This window comes from Saccopteryx bilineata, chromosome 2 (genome assembly GCF_036850765.1).
Source record: "Saccopteryx bilineata isolate mSacBil1 chromosome 2, mSacBil1_pri_phased_curated, whole genome shotgun sequence".
Taxonomy (NCBI): domain Eukaryota; kingdom Metazoa; phylum Chordata; class Mammalia; order Chiroptera; family Emballonuridae; genus Saccopteryx; species Saccopteryx bilineata.
Genome location: NC_089491.1, coordinates 103,194,755 through 103,211,852, shown reverse-complemented (window position 1 = coordinate 103,211,852; position 17,098 = coordinate 103,194,755). Strand labels below are relative to the sequence as shown.

The 17,098-nt window shown below is 43.2% G+C and overlaps 1 protein-coding gene and 1 pseudogene across 4 annotated transcripts in view; one reads left to right on the top strand and one right to left on the bottom strand.

Moving 5' to 3' along the window:
* Positions 1-17,098, top strand: part of SPIN1 (spindlin 1) — an 87,808-nt gene that overhangs the window by 58,768 nt on the left and 11,942 nt on the right. For all 4 annotated transcript variants that reach the window (XM_066257552.1, XM_066257554.1, XM_066257555.1 and 1 more), the window contains one exon: positions 15,736-15,989. In XM_066257552.1, the coding sequence (XP_066113649.1) occupies positions 15,736-15,989 (254 nt within the window). The remainder of the gene's footprint in view (positions 1-15,735; positions 15,990-17,098) is intronic.
* Positions 12,771-14,458, bottom strand: LOC136322905 (glyceraldehyde-3-phosphate dehydrogenase-like; annotated as a pseudogene).

Sequence of the window (17,098 nt, the reverse complement as noted above, 5' to 3'; positions counted from 1 at the left end):
ACAGACAGACAGGAAGGGAGAGAGATGAGAAGCATCAGTTCTTTGTTGCAGCACCTTAGCTGTTCATTGATTGCTTTCTCATATGTGCCTTGACTGGGGGGCTACAGCAGAGCAAGTGACCCTTGGGCTCATGCCAGCAACTGTGGGGTCCTGTCTATGATCCCACATTCAAGCCAGTGATCCTGCTCTCAAACTCAAGCTGGATGAGCCCATGCTCAAGCTGGATGAGCCCATGCTCTCAAGCCAGCTACCTTGGGGCTTTGAACCTGGGCCCTCTGTGTCCAGTTCGACGCTCCAACCACTGTGCCACTACCTGGTCAGGCTTTTTCCTGTTTTTTTTTTTTTTTTTTTTAATATAATTGATTTTAGAGAGATGTTATGCATCCATTGTTTGATTCTTGTGTGTGCCCTAACTGGGGATTGAACTTGCCACCTTGGCATATCAGAACGATGCTTTAACCATCTGAGCTACCTGGCCAGAACTGTCCTTCCTTTCCATGAAATGCAAATTCTGATCACTGACAAAGACTGTCATTGTCCTCCTGTATCCCTGCTGTGGTTTCTTTTCGTTTTCACAGCATCCCTCTGAAGTAGGAACCACGAACCCCTCTGTGCACAGAGGTCAAGTAACTTGTTTGAGGGCATAAAAGATGTGACTGAGCTGGGATTCAGAAACAGGACAGTCTGATTCTAGAACCATACTCACTACCACACTGTATTTCCTGAAGTGCATGTTTTGTTGTTTTGTATCTGAAAAATGTTTTTCAGTCATAACCAAAAAGACTAGGTAACTGTTACAGCGCTATCTAAATGAAGCATGGTGTTGACAATCTTTTTTTTTCTTTCAAGATTTTATTTATTCAGTTTTACAGAGGAGAAAGAGAGAAGGGGGAGGAGCAGGAAGCATCAACTCCCATATGTGCCCGACCAGGCAAGCCCAGGGTTTCGAACTGGCTACCTCAGCGTTCCAGGTTGATGCTTTATCCATTGTGCCACCACAGATCAGGGAACAATCTTCAATTGGTCAAGAAATGTCATACTTTTAAAAATCAACTTGGTGTAACTTATTCACACCAGTGAAAGTGGGCATTTGAACATCTCAGGTAGTCTCGGGTATACAGTGTATAGGCAAAACAATGAAAAAAACCGGGATGATTGGGATGGGAACCTTTACTCCATCCTGTTTTTCTGTTTCTCACTCGAAGCTAGGAATGATGGTATCAGCTATAGGACTTCTGTCAAGCAAGAAGTTACCAAGAAGTGCAGTTTTATTGTATTTCTCTCTACTTGCTGATATGCATCTTGCAAAAAGACAATTATTTTGATCTAATCACTGTTTCCCTGAAATCTGATGGAACAGAGTAAGGAAACTACTTTTATATTACAGTACTAAATAGAAAAAGGAAAGAGTTTCAGTAATTAACTTATATAATAAAGTACATAGTGTGTGATAGGTGTAGCTCATAGAATTATAATCATTGAAAATTTAATTTGCCCTGGATGGATAGCTTGATTGGTTAGAGCATTGTCCTGACATGCAAAGGTTGTGTGTTTGATCCTCGGTCAGGGCACAAACAGGAACAGATCAATGTTTCTGCCTCTCCTTTCCTCTGTCTATAGTTAATAAATAAATTAAAAATAGTATAAGTAAAAAATTTGATTTCATAAGTATAACACCTTTAAATATTGGTTACCAAAATAAAATATTTAACAGTTCATGAGGAATAGTGGTTAATTTAAGTCATTAAAGAAATCTAAATAAAAGATGAAAGGTCTTTCAACAGGAATTTTCTTCTTGATGACAATAATTAGAATGATACTTTCAGAACTTACTTATAGCATTGAACAAAGTACATAAATATACTGCTCACAAAAATTAGGGGTTACTTCAAAATGAATATGAAGCGATAAAATATCCCCTAATTTTTGTGAGCAGAATATTTCCACTCTCAGTTTACCCTTTTAGGAACTTGGGTTGCATAGGGAATTAGGGTTTGTTCTGAGTCAGCACTGCCCAAGCTGTGATGCTGGGTCAATAGATGCAGTGGCCCTTGGGGCAACTTGGAACCTTTGTTCCCTATCCACTCCCCTAAGTGGAGCAGGCTCTTCCTGCACCGTCTCTGCAGGGGACGGCGTGCGTGGCCCGGGTGCTAGAAGCCCTGTGCCATAACCAGGCTGAGATCTCAGGCTCATTGGAGAACTCAGAACACACAGCTGCTACAGTGGAAGGTGGGAGATGTTGCACCCTCAGTAACCACCTCCTCCTGCTAACACTGGGCAGAGCTGTTGGCCGTCAGGACAACTATTGGTTAATACCCAGTGGAGCCCCATGCTTTCATGCTTTTTAATCTTTGTATTATTTTTCTCCAGGAAGTATTTGTTTCTGGAGACAAGAAACAAGGAAAGTGGTGGCCACTGTTTAATTCTGGTTTCTCTTTTATCCTTGAATTGTTTGGGATGTGATGTAGAGCATCGTGTTACTTGCACTGGGCTGTAATTTCAAATGGCTTGGGCTGAATGAGGTGTCTTGGTGTTTGTGTGCAGTATTGCTGTTTATTAACTACCTCAGTGCTCGGCAAACTGATTAGTTAACAGAGTCAAATATCAACGTACAACGATTGAAATTTCTTTTGAGAGCCAAAATTTTTTTTTTTTTGTATTTTTCCGAAGCCAGAAACAGGGAGGCAGTCAGACAGACTCCCGCATGCACCCGACCGGGATCCACCCAGCACGCCCACCAGGGGGCAATGCTCTGCCCATCTGGGGCGTCGCTCTGTTGCAACCAGAGCCACTCTAGTGCCTGAGGCAGAGGCCACAGAGCCATCCTCAGCGCCCAGGCAATCTTTGCTCCAGTGGAGCCTCGGCTGCGGGAGGGGAAGAGAGAGACAGAGAGGAAGGAGAGGGGGATGGGTGGAGAAGCAGATGGGTGCTTCTCCTGTGTGCCCTGGCCGGGAATCAAACCCGGGACTCCACGCCAGGCTGATGCTCTACCACTGAGCCAACCCGCCAGGGCCGAGAGCCAAATTTTTTAAATAAACTATATAGGTAGGTACATTCCTTAACGCGGTAGTGCCCGCACATGGTATTATTATTATTATTATTATTTTGACAGAGAGAGAGTCAGAGATAGGGATAGATAGGGACAGACAGACAGGAACAGAGAGAGATGAGAAGCATCAATCATCAGTTTTTTGTTGTGGCGCTTTAGTTGTTCATTGATTGCTTTCTCACATGTGCCTTGACCATGGGGCTACAGCAGACTGAGTAACCCCTTGCTCAAGCCAGTGACCTTGGGTCCAAGCTGGTGAGCTTTGCTCAAACCAGATGAGCCCGCGCCCAAGCTGGTGACCTCGGGGTCTTGAACCTGGGTCTTCTGCATCCCAGTTCGATGCGCTATCTACTGTGCCACTGCCTGGTCTGGCCGCACGTGGTATTTTGTGGAAGAGCCACACTCAAGGGGCCAAAGAGCCACATGTGGCTCGTGAGCTGCAGTTTGCCAACCATTGGACTACCTGGTAGGTGGTAGTTAAGAACGTTTTAGTTTCTTTTCTGGGAAGAGTACATGAGATTTGAAGGCTGTTAAAAATACATACAATAGCCCTGAATGGTTGGCTCAGTGGTAGAGCATCGGCCCGGTGTGTGGTATTCCCGGGTTTGATTCCCAGCCAGGGCACACAGGAGAAGCGTCCATCTGCTTCTCCACCCCTCTTCCTCTCCTTCCTCTTTATCTCTTCCCCTCTTGCAGCCAAGGCTCCATTGGAGCAAAGTTGGCCTGGGTGCTGAGGACAGCTCCATGGCTGCTGTCTCAGGTGCTGGAATGGCTCCGGTTTCAATGAAGCAACGGATTGGAGGGGCCGAGCATCGCTCCCTGGTGGCATGCCGGGTAGATCCCAGTTGGGCGCATATGGGAGTCTGTCTCCCTGCTTCTCACTTAGGAAAAATACCCCCCCCCAAAAAAAATACAACAAAGTCACCATATTCAAGGAGTCCCCATTTTAGATTAAAATGTTATTTACACCTGACCTATGGTAGTGCAGTGAGTAGAGTGTTGACCTGTAATGCTAAGGTTGGCGGTTCAAAACCTCAGGCTTGCATGGTCAAGGCACACAAGAAGCATCTACTACAAGTTGATGATCCCTCCCCCCCCCCCCCGCTGTCTCCTCCCTTCCTCCTCTCTCTCTCTCAAAAAAAATTAATAAATTCTTTAAAGAAAAAGATTTGATGTTGTTAAAAGTAAGTTACTTTAAAGCTGTAATCTGTTTCTATTTGTGCTGCTTTTAGATGCGTAGCCCAGAGACGACCAGGTGTCCCACCTGCTCCACATGATCTGATATGTTCTGGTGTAGCCTCTGTGTAGTCTCTGAACTAAAGTCAGCTTTAACTTTTATTCAAGGTTTTTTTTGTTGCTCTTAAAATCTAAATTAGCAATTAGAAATGAAAGTAAAATGTAAGGACTTGTTTATTATATAATTTTTAACTTTCTAATAGGAAAAATTTATAGATAAAAGTACTGTACCTTGTAGCCCAGCTTCAGTAATAATCAACATTGCTCATTATTAGATATTTTATTACTTGTTATTTAGGGATGTTCTAAATCTTGTCTTCAATTTAGATGCTTGTTGGAAGAACTTATTTTTAAATACTTTATAAATGGTGGCAGCAAGGGCATCTGGGCCCAATAGTCAGAAAGTTGACTAATGATTTTATAAAGTATTTTACTTTAATAACTCATTTTACCTTTAGAGTTCATTGGGGTTAAAAGTATTTTTGTTGCCTCTACCTTTCAGTCAAAGTAAGTTTTATTAAACAGATTGGAAAAGAATGATATCTATATTAGATGTTGTTTTAGACCTAGTAAAATTATTTTCTAAAAGTAGAATTATCTTTGACTAAAACAAGGCAGTGGGGAAAAAAAATATGGAATTGATAGCATTCAAATACATAAATTTGTCTTTATATATATTTCCTTGTAGAATTGGGACATTCACTGCATTAATCTATCAGTAATTAAAAATTGTGTTTTATCTGCCTATAAAAGTGAAATACTTAAGTACTTGTAGAAAAATTTGAAAACATAGGTAGACACAAGATGATAGGTAGACACAGAACATGATAATATAATTTCTTTTTTTTTTTTTTAAGCGAGAGAGACAGAGAGGGACAGATAGGGACAGACAGGAAGGGCAAGAGATGAGAAGCATCATTTCTTCATTGTGGCACCTTAGTTGTTCATTGAATCTCTCTCATGTGCCTTGACTGGGGGCTACAGCTGAGCCAGTGACCCCTTGCTCAAGCCAGTGACCTTCGGCTCAAGCCAGCGACCATGGGATCATGTCTGATCCCAGGCTCAAGTGAGTGAGCCTGTGCTCAAGCCAGATGAATTTGTGCTTAAGCCAGCGACCTTGAGGTTTTGAACCTGGGTCCTTTGTGTCCCAGGCCGACACTCTATCCACTGTGCCATCGCCTGGTCAGGCAACTTAATTATTTTTAATGCCATCATTTAGAGATTATTGTTAATAATTTAAAGTGGGCCTGACCTGTGGTGGCGCAGTGGATAAAGCGTCGACCTGGAAATGCTGAGGTTGCCGGTTCGAAACCCTGGGCTTGCCTGGTCAAGGCACATATGGAAGTTGATGCTTCCTGCTCCTCCCCCCTTCTCTCTCTCTGTCTCTCCCTCTCCTCTCTAAAATGAATAAATAAAAAATTAAAAAAAAATAATTTAAAGTGCATATTTTAAAAGTTTTTTTAGATACCTGAATGTATAATTGTATGAAGTTTTTCATGCGGTCACATTTTTTTCATTTGTGGGTATTTAAAATGTCTTTAAACTCTTTTCTGTGATTTTAGTCACTGTGTAGTTATTTCATTATAATGGTACACTGTTAGTCACTGAATCAGTGCGACCTGTTGTGGGGCAGTTTGTCTACAGTGTCTTGTTACAAAGACCGCTCGGAGCAGCACGGTAGCTGTATGTTCGAGCTCATCCGTTGTCATTTGGTGAATTTCCTGGATGTGGAATCCCTGGGACAATGGAGTGCCAGACTGTTTACCAGGAGGGCTGTGTCTATCCTATAAGCTGATAGCAAATAGCACTTCGCCATAATTTACACAAATAATTCCCCAGACTTCGCAGCTCTCGTTATAACTGATACAGAAAGGTTGTCTCACCAGCAGACTAGATACTGAGAAATCTTTGAATGGTACAAAGCAGTGGGGCAGATTCTATAAACCAAGCTAAGCTGAGGACCTCACAGCCACTCTGAACTGAAAAGGAAGACCTCCAAAAAGTGTATACTGACGCTAGGCCCCTACTGTTTAGGCCAGAGACTGCAAAGGCTGGCTGTGACTGCCATCGTTGTCATGACAAGCACCCACCTCACCAGCCGGTGTTCACCTGCCTCCCTGATTCGCTCCTGCCGCTCTTCCTTAGAAACTGCAATTGGCCTGGCCTGAAGAACACCATAGCCATGGACACCTGACCTCACCTGGTATTTTATATGTGACATCAGGAGTCACCAGTTACCCGAGGAACACTGACAGCATGAAGGGAGTCCTGCATAGACCAGGACAGCTAACAAATGTGAGCAACCCCCCCTCAGATAGCTCCAGGCCCAGCACAGAAGGCCAACCCTCAGAGTTCCTCTAGGAAGTCAGGAAAGGATGTGAACATGCTCTTCATGGTCAGTGCCATGTTCATGAAAAAGAAAAATGGATCAAGATAAGATAAGGAAACAAGTTGTAGAAATTAAAAATACCATATGGATACTCAATAGATAGGCTGAATTTCAGACCTATCCCTTTCACCTAATTCAAGAGCAGTGGAGCTGAGGAGTTCTTGAACAACAATGTGAGAGGGAAATTGAGTCACAGGATGAATAGATCTGAGGCACCAGCATTCATTCATCTCGAGTTTCCAAAGGAGACAGAGGAGGGAAATAGTGACTATCACAGGTGATTTTGCACAGCTCTCTTTAGGTTGGCCAAGTGCTATTGAGGGGCCACTAAAAACACAGCACAAGTTCTGGTGGCATTTCAGAATCGAGGAACAAAGAAAATTCTTAAGAGCAGCTCAAAGAGAAGATCAGGTTCCCCTTAGAGGAGCGAGGATCAGACTGGCATCAGTTGTCTGTAACTGGGAGATACAAGAAAATGAACAAGTGCTGAAGGAAAGGTTTTGGGACCTCACTTGTATTCTTAGGTTATTTAGGGATGAGGGCAAAATAATATTTTGATTCTTGCAAGAATTTAGAGTTTGAATCCATGAACCCTATCTGATTAATCAGAAAGACAAAATTAGACACAGGAAGAAAATACATGAAAAAATTAAGGAAAAAAACAACAAAAAATCCTTTTATTATTTGTAATAAGGCACTGTTTAAAATAATTTTTAAAATAGGCCCCTGGCCTGTTGGCTCAGTGGATAGCATGTAGGCCCCACATGCAGTCATCTTGGGTCAATCCCTGGTCAGGGCACACAGGAGAAGCGACCACCTGCTTCTCTTCTCCCTTTCCCCCTTCGCTCCCTCTTCACCTCTCACAGCCAATGATTCCATTGGTTCAAGCGTCAGCCCTGGGCACTGAGGATAGCTCGACTGATTCAAGCATTGGCCCCAAATGGGGCTTGCCAGGTGGGTCCCGGTTGGGGCACATGCGGGAGTCTATCTCTGCCACCCTTTCTCTCGCTTAAAAGAAAAAAAAAATTTAAGATAGTAGCAAAATGAAATACAACAATTCAGAACAAAAGTCTAAATTTCAACAATGTGGTGAATGAAAGTGGCCAAGTGGGGTTGCTATGTGCTACTGTATTTGCTTTTTAAATTTTTACTTTTTTCTCCCCCTAAGGCCAGGCCTTGGTGGATACCAGACACACAGGTGTTTCAGATGAGGATCATGATAGGAATTCTTTTTTTTTCTTTACAGAGACAGAGAGTCAGAGAGAGGGATAGACAGGGACAGACAGACAGACAGGAACGGAGAGATGAGAAGCATCAATCATTAGTTTTTTGTTGCGCGTTGCAACACCTTAGTTGTTCATTGATTGCTTTCTCACATGTGCTGTGACCGCGGGCCTTCAGCAGACCGCAGACCGAGTAACCCCTTGCTTGAGCCAACTACCTTGGGTCCAAGCTGGTGAGCTTTTGCTCAAACCAGATAAGCTCGTGCCCAAGCTGGCGACTTCGGGGTCTCGAACTGGGGTCTTCCGCATTCTAGTCTGACGCTCTATCCACTGCGCCACCGCCTGGTCAGGCTTTACTTCTTTTTATTTGTTCATTTTAGAGAGGAGAGGGAGAGACAGAAAGAGAGAGGGAGAGACAGAAAGAGAGAGAGAGACAGAGAGAGAGAACGGGGGAGGAGCTGGAAGCATCAACTCCCATATGTGCCTTGACCAGGCAAGCCCAGGGTTTCGAACCGGCAACCTCAGCATTTCCAGGTCAACGCTTTATCCACTGTGCCACCACAGGTCAGGCTTTACTTCTTTTTTGACTAAGAATTTTTTATTTTTAGTATTGCTTGGTCTGGGAAAGGGAAAATGTTTGTTTTGACTTCCTGTTGATTTTAGTAGGTGGAATATAGAATTGAGACTCATGGACACAGTTAAAACTGAAGTGGCTATCCAGGGGAGGGGACTAAGGGGACATTAAGAGGGGACAGTGTATAAAGAACTTGTAAAACTTAATACCAGGAAGACAAACAATCCAATCCAAAAATGGGCAAAAGAAATGAATAGACACTTCTCCAAAGAGGACATACAGATGGCCAATAGACATATGAAAAAATGCTCAACATCACTAATCATTAGAGAAATGCAAATTAAAACCACAATGAGTTATCACCTCACACCAGTCAGAATGGCGCTTATCAACAAAACAACACAGAATAAGTGCTGGCGAGGATGTGAGAAAAGGGAACCCTCCTGCACTGCTGGTGGGAATGCAGACTGGTGCAGCCACTGTGGAAAACAGTATGGAGATTCCTCAAAAAACTGAAAATCGAACTGCCTTTTGACCCAGCTATCCCACTTTTAGGAATATACCCCAAGGACACCATAGAACTGCTCCAAAAGGAGAAATGCACCCCCATGTTTGTGGCAGCATTGTTCACAATAGCAAAGATCTCGAAACAGCCCAAGTGTCCGTCAGAGAATGAGTGGATTAAAAAGCTTTGGTACATATATACTATGGAATACTACTCAGCCATAAGAAATGACGACATTGGATCATTTACAATAACATGGATGGACCTTGATAACATCATACGGAGTGAAATAAGTAAATCAGATAAAACTAAGAACTATATGAATCCATATATAGATGGGACATAAAAATGAGACTCAGAGAGATGAACAAGAATGTGATGGCAACAGGAGGGGAGGGGCACAAAGAAAACCAGATAGAAGGTGACAAGACAATTTGACTTTGGGGGAGGGGTATACAGCACAATCAAATGTCAAAATAATCTGGAGATGTTTTCTCTCAACATATGTACCCTGATTTATCAATGTCACTGCTTTAAATTTAATTTTAAAAAGGGGGGGACAGTATATGGTTACGGAAAAGGATTGACTTTGGGTGATGGGCATAGAACATAATCAGGAATTCAAATGTCATGGAGAGGTTCACCTGAAATCTCTGTATACTCTTACTGATCAATGTAACCCCATTAAATTTAATTTTAAAAAATGTAGGGTTTTTTTTTTTGTATTTTTTTGAAGCTGGAAACGGGGAGAGACAGTCAGACAGACTCCCGCATGCACCCCACCGGGATCCACCTGGCACGCCCACCAGGGGCAACGCTCTGCCCACCAGGGGGTGACGCTCTGCCGACCAGAGCCACTCCAACGCCTGGGGCAGAGGCCAAGGAGCCATCCCCAGCTCCCGGGCCATCTTTGCTCCAATGGAGCCCCGCTGCAGGAAGGGAAGAGAGAGACAGAGAGGAAGGAGAGGGGGAGGGGTGGAGAAGCAGATGGGCGCTTCTCCTGTGTGCCCTGGCCGGGAATCTAACCTGGGACTTCTGCACGCCAGCCCGACGCTCTACCACTGAGCAAACCGGCCAGGGTCTAAAAAAATGTAGGTTTAAATTTGATATTTTGAAGGTTAGAGGCAATTGCTCTATGCTTAGAAATAAGATTTGTTGCTTTCATTAGAAGCTTTATTTGGTGCAGAGAAACCTCACTTGTTCTAAGTGTAGTACAGCTAAAGGAAGAGAGGGGTGAGGTCATGAAAACATTGCAAACACAAAACAGGATGTTAGGATCGACTTAAGCATGTTCCTTCCTACAGCAGAAGTTAATTAAAATTCCCTGAAAGTGAGGATGAAAAAATCCATGCAAAAGAAAGGGTGGTTGTGTATTCAGAACTAACGAGAATATAGGAGCCAATTGAAGGAAGTGCCCACGAGCCATATTTGAGTCCTTTCTAAAGCTCTGAGGAGGTAGAGAGAGCCTTGGACAAACCTGCAGGTGAGTGAGAAGAAAACTTGCTATTCTGAATGTGGTGATTAAAGGAACTTTCCATCAATGTCCTGCTGTTCAAGAGCCAGTTGTGCATTGCAGAAGGATGCTCCTGATGAGTGCAGAAGGGAGGGATAGCCAAGCGAGACAGCCACTGCCTGGGCTGCCAGTTGCCCCTTTCTGCTCCCATGTGGCAATAGCTCATAGGTTTTGTTCAGCATCATGGTAGTAGGAATTCCATGTCTGCGTCTAGGACAGAGCCTTTCTCTGGTTGTCATGAGTGCCTGCCCTCCAGAGCACCAGTGCACGTGCACAGGAGTGTGTGCATCGTGATTAGAGACCCAGGGAAGAGCTGGCATTGCAGTTGGAAGGTGGAATTGCTTCTTCCTGGGAGAATACTTTTTTATTCAGCGTTCAACTGATTGGACATGGCCCACCTACACTATGGAGGACAGTCTGCTGATATACACATTGTTTCTCTACCAAAATCCCCCACAGAAAATGAAAATGTAGAGTAATGACCTGAGCACTGTGGCTCAGCCAAGTTGACATTAAAATTAACCATCCTACTAGTGAAGATGCTGCATTGCTTATAATTTTAGTTGTGAGTCGTACGCTGGTCCCTGGGGCTGAGTTCAATAAGGGTAGGAGCCAGCTTCTGCCTCTGCTGTGAGGGAAGCTGATCTGTGTCCCTCGTGAAGTGAATCGCTAGGCTGAGATCAGCAGGTAGGAAATTGATTTTCTCTGATGAGAAACAGTAATAAAAACTTATGTATTCTAAAGGAATGGTACTGTCACCAGTCATTGTCCACAGAGGGCTGATTGGAGGTAGTGGCACATTCCCAGGGATTCTGAAAAGATCTTGGATTTCACTTTCTTTGGGTCACGTTTGAGTGTTATTCATATTTACAAGTTACAGACTTGATAGTACTCATTAAGCTTTTTTCTCCCCAGTGAGGTTTACATTGCAGAGTCTGTTACTCACTTAATTTCCCGATGATAGAGCTTGGTTCCTTCACGTGATCAGTATTGAATTTATGCTCTCTTCATTGAATGTCAATTGTTTATTCCTGCTCATACTGGGCTGCTTCTGCTTTACGTGTTCTTCTCTCCCCTCCTGTTGTCAGAGCAGAGAAGTTCCACGCTGTTCTGTTTCTCTGTCCCCGCAACGGATCTGCAGGTGTATAGGTCCCACGCATTCTTTCATTATTTATCTGACACTGTCCTGTAACTTCTGTAGGAAGTTTCTGTGATAACAGTGTCCCCCAAGTTCTCACATGTTCACACCGTTGTTCATGGCCTTTTACTATGAGGTCAGGATAGAATTCTTGGCTGATTATAAAATCTTTGACTACATTTTTTCCCCCTGAGAACCTTGTTTGTCACTGCATTTTCTTGTGGCACATGGTGTTGCTGTCACAGTATGCTTTTCTTTCCCTTACATGTCATGCAGTTCTTCTGCCTGGGTGCCCAAAAGATGTTATTTTCTTTAAAGTACATTTGTGCTACTAGAATGTTTTCATGTCAGTAGTTCTGGGTCAGCTCTCCTAGGGGTCGTTTGTACATTTAAGTCTTTTATTTCAGAAAGTTTTTCTTCAATTATTTTAATATTCTGTTTCTTTGATTTTTAGGTTTTGGGTGATTCTGTTAATATACAAACTGACATTTATATGTCACCGTTTCTTAATTTCTTTTTGCCCCATCTGCCTGTTTTTCATCATCTGTTTGCCTCACTTACCCCATGGCGTCTGTTTCTTCTGTTTCTCTAGTTTAGTCTTCATTTTTGAAAAAATTTCAAATGCTGCCTTTTTCCTAAACCATGCCTGCTCTTTCTCAGGTCTTGTTTCTTACGAGAGACTGTCCTTCATGGCCTCTGTTGTGTGCTTACTGTTAGGGGGTGGTTTCCTCTGCCTTGTGGGCATGTGTTTTGGGTTGACCTCCATTGCCTGTTGGTGCATTTTTCTGGTTGTCACAGTATTGTCTTGTGTTGGTTCCACCATGATCCTCCACTTTGTGCCCGTGCACGAGAAGGTTAGCTGTCGCCTCTACAGAGCATACCACTGTCTGCTTTCCTTTGGCATACTTAATATAGAACCTTTGAATAGTCTTCCTCCCTTCCCCCGCCTCTACTGGGTGCAGTGAACTTTATTGATGATACATTACAAGTAAGATTCCCTAAGCTCCTCCTTTTCAGGGTTTGGAACAGAAGCTGTGGAGGTCAGGGGATTCTCAGTGTGTTGAGAGATCTCTTAGGAGCAAGGACTCCCGAGTAGCTGAGAGCCTCTCTTCCTCTCACTGGGGCTGGTGGTCCAGGAGGTTTTTATTCTTTGGAGGCCATGTGGACCCTAAGATCAACCACTCTGTAGCCAAATTAATTGTCCTACCAGGAAATGAGCCTGACAAAGTGGTCATTGAGGAAACGCCAGCCCAAGCATCAAAGATGGAGGAGTTGTGTCACTGCTAAAGTCACAGGAGACAACCTGGTCCTCATTGTGGCCCAGTAAGACCTATAACAGGGGTCCCCAAACTACGGCCCGCGGGCCAAATGCGGCCCCCAACGCACTTCTAGAAGGGGCACCTCTTTCATTGGTGGTCAGTGAGAGGAGCATAGTTCCCATTGAAATACTGGTCAGTTGGTTGATTTAAATTTACTTGTTCTTTATTTTAAATATTGTATTTGTTCCTGTTTTGTTTTTTTACTTTAAAATAAGATATGTGTAGTGTGCATAGGGATTTGTTTATAGTTTTTTTTATAGTCTGGCCCTCCAGTGGTCTGAGGGACAGTGAACTGGCCCCCTGTGTAAAAAGTTTGGGGACCCCTGACCTATAAGATCCCTCTGATGCCTATTTCTCCCCCTCCTTTTTCTAAAAATAGTTTACTTACTGATTTTAGGGAGAGGAGTGAGAAGGGGGGGGGATAGGCAGGAGTCATCACCTTGTAGTAGTTGCTTCTCGTATATGCCTTGACCAGGCAAGCCTGAGGTTTCGAACCAGTGACCTCATCATTCCACGTTAATGCTTTATCCACTGCGCCACCACAGGTCAGGTTTCACCATCCTCTTAATGTCATCGTATTTGGCAGCTTTCTCCTGGTGGCAGGTCAGATCCACAGCTGACATGTTCAGGTGGGGACACGAAGGCCATGCCAGTGAGCTTCCCATTCAGCTCAGGGTTGACCTTGCCCACAGCCTTGGCAGCACCACTAGAAGCAGAGATGATGTCTGGGCAGTTTCTTGGCCCCCATGCCATAGCTTCCCGGGGGGGGGGAGGTGTCATCCATGGTCTTCTGGGTGGCAGTGATGCTGTGGACTGTGGTCATGAGTCCTTCCACAATGCCAAAGTTATGGTTGACTTTGACCAGGGGGCCCAGCAGTTGATGGTGCAAGTGGCATTGCTGATAACCTTGAGGGAGTGTCATACTGGTCATGGTGCACACCCATCACAAACAGGGGGGCATCCACAGAAAGGGTAGAAATGATGACCCTATTGGTTCCACCCTTCAGGTGAGCCCCAGACCTCTCGAAGGTAGTGAAGACGCCATGGGTGCCACAGTGTACTTAGTACCAGCATCGCCCCATCTGATATTGGTGGGATCTTAATCCTGGAAGATGGAGATGAACTTTCTATTGATGACAAGCTTCCCTTTCTCAGCATTGACTGTACTTTTGAACTTGCCATGGGTGGATTCCATACTGGAATGTGTAGACTGTGTAGCTGAGGTCAGTGACAGTGACAATACCCACTTTGCTAGAGTTCAAAGCAGCCCTGGTGACCAGACTCCCAGTACAGTCAAATCCATCCACTCTGACCTTTATCATACTCCTTTAGGGTTGCGCCTGGCACTGAGCAGGAAGACCTGTTTGTCTCTCCACCAGGAAGAGCAGAAAGCCCTTGAGTAGTATTGGTCATACCTTTGAGGTCTGCCTTCTTTGTGCCTTGCCCTCAGCCTCTGAGTCCCTCTTTCCTTTATTCTGTGGCCCTGTCCTCATTTCGGGTGTCCCCAGCTGTGCCTCCTTTTTGTTGGCTCTGCCTTCTGCGTGGTTGCAGAGCCTTGAGGCTGGGGAAGCTCTGGCCTTTCCTGGGCTCCTCAAGGTCCGCATGAAGCCTCTTGAACCTTTTTTGGTCTGATGGGAGTTTTTTCTGGAGTGTTCTCCAAATAGTGCTCCTCATCTTGATTAGGTAAAATTTCAGGCCTCATCAAGGCAGGGCTAATGGTTTGCTGTCACTTATTTCTGTTTCATAAAACTCACTAAATTTACCAAACTGTCTATTTAAAAAAAAAAAAAATATATATATATATATATATTTGTAGTTTTATCCATTACAGCCTACAATAAATTGTTAATTTTACTTGTGTTTATGCAGTTGTTCATCACCTTTAATTGTGGTGTACCAGCTGAGGGCTTTATGCCCCAAGAGTGTGGGAGGGAATTCTTTTCTGTGTCTACATTTTCTCATTCTGCATAGAGCAGCGTCCAGGACCAGCATGGCTTTGGCTTCAGCTTGTGTTCAGGTTAAATCTTAACCCTTTGGATATCTTTGGATATCTGGGTGAAACAAAGACTTTTTTCCCTGATGTCAAGGGCCAGGTATATTATTTGTAAACACTATGTAAAATTTTCAATCGTTAATAATCCAGAAAGATTGTATTTTGGTGTTGCTCCAATAATTTTTAATATGTAAGTATTTGTCACAAATATAAGTGTTTAAAGATACATGTTATTTAGAGAAGGAATGATGGATAATGTATGGATATAGCCATTCTGGACTCCAATTTAAGAATAAAGTTCAATGTCTAGTTTATTTTTACTGTTTAAGTAGTGGGATGGGGTAAAATTATGTGAGCATTAGAATGGATTAAATTGAATAGACATTTTTTTTTTTACTAGAAATGGATTTATTTATATTTTATAAAGCCTAATGCATGTGTCTTTCTTTGATTAACTGTGACAGTTGTGAGCTGATTATATTAGGAAACTCAGCTGAAAAATTGATGCTTATAATGTTGGGGCTTGAGTTGCTGCTGACTAGTTGAGTTTTTCTGCGTGTCCACAGTTGGGGGTCACAAGAAGCTCCTACTGCCAACCCAGCACAAACACATATGGCAGTGGGGCAGGGCCCACCTGTGAGTCTTCTGGAATGCCATGGGGTTGCCTGAGAGCGGCAGCATAGTTAGTTAGCAATTGGGGCTGTCTAGTGAACATGCCAGCTAATAGCAGCTGTGTTGAGTCTAGTGGTGTGTACCTTTGAGCTGATACCTTACGTGTGCATGTGTGTGAATACAGAAAACACCGGAGCAGCGTGGGGCCAAGCAAGCCTGTGTCCCAGCCTCGGCGGAACATCGTCGGCTGCAGGATTCAGCATGGGTGGAAAGAGGGGAGTGGCCCTGTCACCCAGTGGAAAGGAACCGTTCTGGACCAGGTGCCTGTAAACCCTTCTTTGTATCTTATAAAATACGATGGATTTGACTGTGTTTATGGACTAGAACTTAATAAAGATGAAAGAGTTTCTGCGCTTGAAGTCCTCCCTGATAGAGTTGGTAAGTTCTCTTAACTATTTCTGCATTTATATGCTTTAAAATAATTATTGAAATGGATGCTTTCTGATTATTTTGTATTATTGATTTTTTTTTGGAGCACAACTACTCTGTATGTAAACAAATCAGTTGATTAATACCACAAAAATTGATAAGTACTTGTTCAAAAGCTATAGTTTAAGAAATTGGAGGATACAAATCTGTACAGAATTGTTCTGCACGAAGTTTACAACCTAATAACTTAATATGGTTGTTTCTCTGATGTTTGCTCACAGTTTATCTGTGCTTTGATGGGTAAGAATATTTCTCATTAGCTCAAATATCATGTACATTTATTTTATTGGATTATAATAGCTAGGAGAAACCTTGCACAATTTTAGAATATTGTGTGAAATGTATCTTTCCTTGTGTGTTGTTACATAAATGATTATTGCACTCTCAGCCAAAATCTAAGCAACCAAAATGTGAACTTTATAATAAATTTCTTAGGGTTTATTTGCACAATATTTGTGGAAATAAGTAGCCCTTTTAAAAAAAGTCATACAATATTGGTTTTGCCTTGCATAATTTAAATACCTTAAGGCATAAGGTGTCAATAAATAATGATGACTGATTTTACTTTTTTTAAAATTACTTACTGATTGATTCTAGAAAGAGAGGAAGGGGGGAGAGAGAGTGAAAGAGAAACATTGATTAGTAGTTCCCCTTATTCTTGCATTCATTGGTTGATTCTTGTGCCCTGACCGTGGACTGAACCTGCACCTTTGGTGTGTCGGGACAATGCTCTAACCAAACTGACCTACCTGGCCAGGGCATGACTGATTTTATTTTAAAAATAAAATATTTTTAAGATTAGTAGGCTACAGACAAATTAATGTCTTTCCTCAGAGTATGAACTTGGAAATGTGTTTCTGCTGTCACAGTGTGGTGCTGCTATTGCTGAATGCTTGTTTGTGCTTTTGAGACTGTCTTTAAAAGCCTGTGCAGTGAACAAACATCACCTCAGCAGGTCTGGGCTTGGGGGTAGAGCTCTTGGGGTCACATTGTCTGTCAAGGGAGGAAGTTTAGCTTACCCAGTCCCCTGCCCCGTTGTTTCTGCCATTGTCTCCTGG